Below are 7,363 nucleotides of genomic sequence, written 5' to 3' on the forward strand. Positions count from 1 at the left end.
AAAGACCTGATTTGATACGGGTTAATAATCCAGGTTCAGTTCCTTCTTGGGCTTCTGATTCCTCAGAGTCCAATTAAAATCAAACGATGACTCCAATTTTGAGAAACTGACCCAAACTTTCCCTAAACAAAGAAGCCTGGAACCATTTGTTTAAAAACAGCCGAAACCAAAAGCAAACTGAATGAACTAACCAGTACAATTTCATAACAACAAATTAATTAAATCATGGGCCTAATTTCATTCACTAAGTGATTAAACTGATGATGAAACCATAATTATGCTATTATTACAAAGACTTGGACAAACAAGACAGGGCAGACTAAAGAAATAAGATAATCAAGCTCCACAACGACAAAGAGGAAAATAGAACAAGAAATGGAACCAATTTGAACTCGGAAAAACCCTCAAACAAACTTCGACCAAACCAAAAGAGAAGGGATGAGGAGGAAGATGAAACAGTGAAAGAAGATAAAATACATTACGAGGAGGCACTTACCGAATCAAAGCTCGAAACCTAATTGATACTGATTTAAACGAAAAGTGATGTTACCCAGTTGTTCTTTGTAAAAAACAAGTGAACAACATCACTTTCGTGTTTAATCAACCTTCAACCTTCAGAAAAACAAGGGCAAGTAGCCATGCAAGCCACGAAATCAAAGATTGAACCATTTTGACTTCTTGGGGCTTCGAGCTCTATCCTTAGATTCAGGATTCGACGGATTTGGGAAGGATTCGAGGGATATGGGTTAGGGATTTGGAAAGAGGGGGTCATGGGGGTTTCAGGGTGTTACTTTGGGGGCGGTTCGGGGTGGCACCGCCAGGCAGACGCGGTGGAAAAAGGGGCGACTCTAGGTTTTGAGTTCGACTCTCTGAAGATAGGGCGAGAAAGATGAGATGAAAAGGGGGGGGGGAGGCGTTTGGACAATAATATACCTACGAATCCCCACTTCTCAACTGTTTGATCTCACAACCTCGACGGCTGAGATCAAAACTAACCTAAACGGGGTCGTTTGGGTTGGGATGGGGCTGGACCGGGTAAGAATTGTGTTTGGGCTGGGTTCATACGGGTTCTGGTGGGAAATCTCTTGGGCTTGGGGAAACTTATAATGCTTGGCCCAGAACTGAATTCTTTCTTTTCCATTCTTATTTCTTTTTTAATTCCTTTTCTCTTTTTTTTTCGAAAAAAAAATCAAAGTTAAATCCTAAAACCAAATTAACCTATCAAAACACTAATTAAACCTAGATAATAATTATCACAATTAATTAAAAACTAAACTTAAAGGAAAAATACCAAAATCAAAAGCTAAAGTAAAAAATGTGCAAAATAAACTATTTTTGTGATTAATTTTTTTTTCATTTTTATAAAATAACTAATTTACCACCTAATGTAAAATTAAATCCTTCGTGCAAATGCAATATATTTTTGTATTTTTTCATTAATTAAATAAAAATGCACAGACAATTGCAAACAATTATCAGAAAATGCCACAAAATCCACAAAAGTGCAAATAATGAAAAGAAATTATTTTGTTTTGAAATTATGGAGGTAATTTATATAGGGCAAAAAGCACGTGCTCACAAGGTACACGATAAGAGATACATCGTAAGATATTCTTTTAACGTAGAGTTTTCTTTTTTACAGTAGTAGAAGTCTAGGTTGAGTAATAACCATTATTCTTCAGAATACTACACCTATAACAGTGATTTTACATATATTTGACTCTTACAACATGAACTAGGTATCTAGAGGTGCAGCTTCACTTTTATTTTAGACGAGTGCCTCGACTATACTTCCTCTTTTTGCATGAGCACAGAAAGCTTCCTTCAGTGTGTCAGCTGCTGAATTTGCTTGGTTGTGTTGGGAAATAGGTCACCCTTGTTCTTCTTCAAGTTCAGATTTTGATTTCCAATGAATCTCTAGTAGACCAACAAGAGATGCTTCTCATATTTATATGACAGTTCCATCTTTAATTGTAGCTTTCTCTGCTACAATGGTTAATCCTGCCCTTATGTAGAATCCTTCCTCCGGTCTATCTGCTTCTTGAACACCCTGAGTTTCAATGAAATGAACAGCAGTGAGAGTGTAACTCTAAAAATATCGCTCAATCAATCAATTATGCCTCAATAAACAAACTAGTTGGCCTCAGGAATATAAGCCCTCTATTTGTTCCGCTCTATAACTCCAATAATATCTTTACTAGTTGAAATTTGAAAATTAAGATGCAAAGAAAATCTATGCTGCTCGGACTCGTTATTTTTAGTATATTTGAAAGAATCTACATGAAGTATCGACACCCTTTCACGCCCTTTAGACATCGGTATTGTGAAGACAAATGAAGGATTCGTGCAACATAGCATAAAAGAAGGTCCAAGGAGGACGGGAAAAAGCTTACATCTTTATTCATGATCACAACATCCTTTCCTATCTTTGCATTCTTGTCAATGATACAATTCCTGTATGAGGAAAACCATGATCGAATTGTAAGAATTTTTTAGTGTCATATAAGTCTCCTGAAATAATCACTGTTAAATTCAATGTCCATTTACCTTATTTTTGTGTTTTCTCCAACTCCAATTGGTACCTTCCCCTCTGCTAGCAGCGATGCAATCTCAGATTCTGTTTGGTAATAATCTGCTCCCATCATCAGAGTATCCTGAAATGGGAGTAAAACCGGTGTTTGAGGTCCATAGTGTACAAGAAAATGCACTAGAAACAAAAGCGCATTTTGCATGAATTGAGAGAAAATAAATGCATATGTTAAGGTACATGCAAACCTTCAGTTCAACACCACAATCTAAGCGCGATCTTTCACCCACTATGGAGTGATCCACTGAACATTCGCGCAAGAAGCACCCATGAGAGATTATGGCATCCTTAATCTGAAAACCAGCAAAAGAAATATATCAGAATCTAGAAAAGAACTGTTAATGCAAAACACTTGCTCTATTTATCTACTTACCTTGCAGTTGTCAATCTTGGTTGGTGGAAGGAACCTAGGAGATGTGTAAAAAGGTGTTTTTGGATCGTAAAATTCGAACTTTGGAGACTGCAATGGAAAACCAATCAGTTGGATTATGTACTGATTTAAAATCACCTAAGATAAATTTCTAAAAGATGAGGACAAGTTCATTGCATATGATGAGTAGCATAAAGGGAAATTTGCAACATGCCTCTGCAGTGAGGGCCAAGTTAGCATCATAAAAAGATTTTATTGTTCCTATGTCCTCCCAGTAGTCTCTGAATATGTATGCCTGAAAAGATATCATAAATTTAGGTAAAACTACAGCTAATTTTTCAGTTGCATAACCAGTGAACTCATACGCAAATATAATTTCAATAGGAAGATCCAAGATCCTTTACTTGAACATTGTGCTCATTTATAGCTGCTGGTATAATTTCAGAGCCGAAATCATTAGCTGTAGGATATCTCCATTTCAGTAGCTTCAACAATACATCTGTTTTGAATACATAAACCCCCATTGAAGCGATATAAGGGGATCTCTTCGCTTCTTGTGGAGATAATCCAATAAGAGTAGTATCTACTTGCTGCAGTGCGAAAAAAGAACAGTAATCAGGTCAAGTCTCATCAACAGATAATGAATTGAATTATGTAGGAGAACCAGTCTGAATGTTGAATTAGATAACTTGGAATTACTAAATTGAATTTGCCTTTCTTTTGTTTTCTGAATCTCGCATTCTCATAAAAGGATGGGTTTAGGGTCTAATCAAATGATCATATCCTGCTATACTTATGCTGGTTGATTTAACACTGACATGTATAAAGAAATCAGCACAAATCATAAAAGAAAAGAGTTCAACTACACCTACCATTGCTTTTAGATCAAAACCTTTTGGTTTTTCAGCAAACTGGACAACTCTGCCTCTACTGTCAATCTTGACCAGCCCAAAATCTGATGCTCGGCTGAAAAGATGAAGCTTAAACTCAGCCTAATGCAATCACAATGAGGTATAAAGAGAAGTCTTGTTTTTTACTTTAAAAAATGCATATTGTATCCAAATATAACATTAAAGTAGAAACATTATTCTCCCTCTTATTTCTGATCACTCAATTCACTTAACGTGAAGAAACCATAGCTAATTGCTTATTGGTAATGATGAAAAATCAAATCATAGAAATTTAAACAAACCTGTCGCAGGCAGGTGCACATGAAAGAGTAATATCAGAATTCCGGTCGATATGGTTCTGTTTGAAGGAGACAGTCAGAAACTTTTCTTAAACAAGAATGAGGGTATAGGTATAGTGAAAATGGACATACCTGCACCAAGTCCATATAATCCATCCGATAAAGATGATCCCCAGATAATATAAGGATATTATCAACATCTTTGTTCTTGGCATCCTGCAAGAATTGTTGCAACTGTAATCACAAAAATACTAGTACATAATAACCAATTCAAGAAACAATAAAGAAAATTGAAATTTTCCCCATAAATTATATCAGGTCAACAGAAGAGAAGTGGTGGATTAGTGTCCTCAAAAGTCTTAGAGACTAACCTCAAAAACCCATATAAATTGTCTAACAGCATCTGCAGTTCCTTGAAACCATTTTTTCCCAGTTTCCCCAGGTGTCTGAGTTGCAGCCAACACCTGTTTTATGAAGGAATTCCTTTTCAGTCAGTAAAACAAACCAAGAACACAGATAAAACAAAAGAGCAAATCATCCGAAGTTGTTGCATTGTTGAAAATTTAGTTTGAACAAATCAGTTGGAGCACTAGAAAAGTCCCATATTTATTAGCTCACCCGTGATATCTAACAAACACGACAAAACAAACATGGGACTCTAATACGGGTTCTTTCAGGAAATTCATAAATACAGTCTCTAACCTCAACAAATCCATCTCCAAAGCTCACACCATTGCCAAAATATGTTCGAGCAATGTGACGATTCAAGGGAGCAGAATTGTACTGGGTCAGCACAAAAATCTTGTTAATACCACTGTTGATACAGTTGCTCATTGGGATGTCTATTAGCCTGTAGCATCCTCCAACCGGTACCTGATATCATGTGGCACAAAATATCAGAATCTTTAAAAAATGACCGATATAGAGAACATCAACTTGCGATCTTGTACACCTGTTCTCCATCTATTTCTAGTCGATCTGTTTAAGATATAAATCAACTAATAATACAACAAGAAAAATCCTAGCACATCCTAAACAAAAAGGTAAAAATATGAAATATACACAGATGGTCCAATTTCCCCTTAATAAACAATAAATTCAACTAGGACGAAATATCAGAGATTTAACTAGGACATTAAGTCATCTATAATATAAGTAAGTTGATGAGCTGCAAAGATAGATATCTTACAGCAGGGGTTGCAGCTCTACTTGTAAGTGGAAATAACTTGGTCCCTGCACCTCCTCCTAGTATGACTGAAGCCACATTCTTTGGATTTGCCCGTCGTCTGTCAAAACGTGGTGCCTCTACAGTCTACACAGATCCAACAAACATTCACAATCAGAGGCTGATGGAGCCTATATATTGTAGGCTCAACCAAACACAGTATTTTCAACATGAACCAAAATATATCGTAAAAAACTAGTACTAAAATTTCAACAAATATTATTAGCAACACATAGTTTCAAAAGTGCAGTGAGTTCAACGCTAGAAATCTTGAATGTTGGACGCCTCCATTCATAGTATATTTCATATCACAGATATCAACTTGTTTCTACATGAAACACAAATATATAGCAAAAAACTACTAAAATTTCAACAAATATTATTTCGAAAGTACAGTGAACTCAGTGATTAAACGTTGGACCGATCAAGTTTAAATCTTGGATCCATCTCTGCTCAGAGTACAGTTCATATTATATATATCAACTTCTTTCCACCAAATCTACAACACTACTGTGGCATTAGTTGAACCAAGACATGTCCCAAAGAATAAAAAGAAATGATTTTTACCAGAGTTTCTTTGCCATTTTCTGTAGTGATAACAGAGAAAGCAACCCCAGGTTTGATCTTGCTTTCCTTCTTCTCAAGTTTCAAACTTTTCGACAAATTATTAACCCTGAGATTATTGTTGTTTAAACTCCCTCTAATCTGCTCCCCCAAAAACTCCTTCTCACCATTTTCAAAGCCACCTTTGCTCACTCTCCCCAAATGGGCAGTTGATTTCAAAGCCACAAAGCAAGTATCCATATCAGTTGATTACACTTCTGCACCCAATCAAGAAAATCAGCAACCCCCCAAAAATATGATTGTCAATGAGATCCAATTCAAGTAGAACTATTCTAATCCCAATAAAGTGGGAGAGTGTAGCTAATTTTTAAGCAACCAAGAAAAGTATAAAATACATAAAGAAAATATCACTAATTAAAAAAATGGTCAGTGACCCAAAACCCAAGCTAGCTATAATATGCTTAGTACTAGTACTTCAAAGCATTACAATAACATTTCAATAATATGAATATTTATTATCCTCCATTAGGACTCATTAAGTTCCATAATATAGCATTAAAAGCTTAATAAAATAAGATAATGAAAAGACTAGACTTTGAACCTGGACACTGATGATCTTTTATATTGCAGGATTAAAGGGTTAAGACAAGAGTGTCAGAGAAGCACGGATCATAGAAATAACCAAACACCAAAAGGAAAATGAAAATTCCTAGTAGAATCAAGAATCTTGAAAAGTAAGAAGAAAGTTAGCAAATGGAAGTTGAAGAAGATCTAGAATTGAAGAAATAGAGGAAGCATTTGGAATCACAAGTTCCCGAGTGATCAAGTTGGAGTGGTGGCGTAATGGCAATGGCGGTCAGCTTTATTGACTTGTGAGTTCTCACGAGAAACCTTGCAATCTTTCTATTTATACTGCTTTCCTTAAACATTTATGTTATGTGTCAAAAATTACCATCAATGTTTATAATATAAATTTGAATTCAATGCATATTATATACTAATAGAGTAAACAAGTATTTATATCATCAATGCAATTTAATTAGTTCTAGTACGTTATTATTTTATTTTTCAGATTATTATAATAGATTGATAAGAAAAAATCATGTTGTTGTTATAAGTTAAACCTAACATGATGATATAAAAAGTTATATATATTGTAAGCGTATATTACTTACACTGGAGTAATTTATATGTAGTAGTCTTAGACAGTCAAATGTCTTTATACGACAACAACAACAAACCCAATATAATCCCACGAGTGGGGTCTAAGGAGTTAGTGTGTACGCAGACCTTATCCCTACCTTTGAGGATAGAGAGGTTGTTTCCGATATACCCTCGATCCAAATAAAGAAAAAGAAAGCAGTAACGACAATAAGACCACCAGCAGAATAATAAGAAACAAGCAGTTACCATAACAGGGTAATAAGA

The 7,363-nt window shown here is 35.3% G+C and overlaps 1 protein-coding gene across 1 annotated transcript; it reads right to left on the minus strand.

The window, feature by feature from the left end:
- Window positions 1-1,597: 1,597 nt before the first annotated feature.
- LOC104215019 (glucose-1-phosphate adenylyltransferase large subunit 1) lies at window positions 1,598-6,817 on the minus strand. Its single transcript, XM_009764754.2, has 15 exons — window positions 6,537-6,817; window positions 5,939-6,192; window positions 5,336-5,458; window positions 4,849-5,019; window positions 4,518-4,610; window positions 4,279-4,362; window positions 4,150-4,205; window positions 3,830-3,923; window positions 3,362-3,547; window positions 3,172-3,252; window positions 2,961-3,047; window positions 2,776-2,880; window positions 2,548-2,654; window positions 2,394-2,454; window positions 1,598-2,050 (listed from the first exon to the last, which is right to left on the minus strand). Exons 2-15 carry the CDS (start codon window positions 6,173-6,175, stop codon window positions 1,949-1,951), a joined length of 1,587 nt encoding a protein of 528 aa, XP_009763056.1. The 5' UTR covers window positions 6,176-6,192; window positions 6,537-6,817; the 3' UTR covers window positions 1,598-1,948.
- Between the last annotated feature and the right edge of the window lie 546 nt (window positions 6,818-7,363).

The sequence above is a fragment of the Nicotiana sylvestris genome, chromosome 1, assembly GCF_000393655.2.
Source record: "Nicotiana sylvestris chromosome 1, ASM39365v2, whole genome shotgun sequence".
Lineage (NCBI taxonomy): Eukaryota > Viridiplantae > Streptophyta > Magnoliopsida > Solanales > Solanaceae > Nicotiana > Nicotiana sylvestris.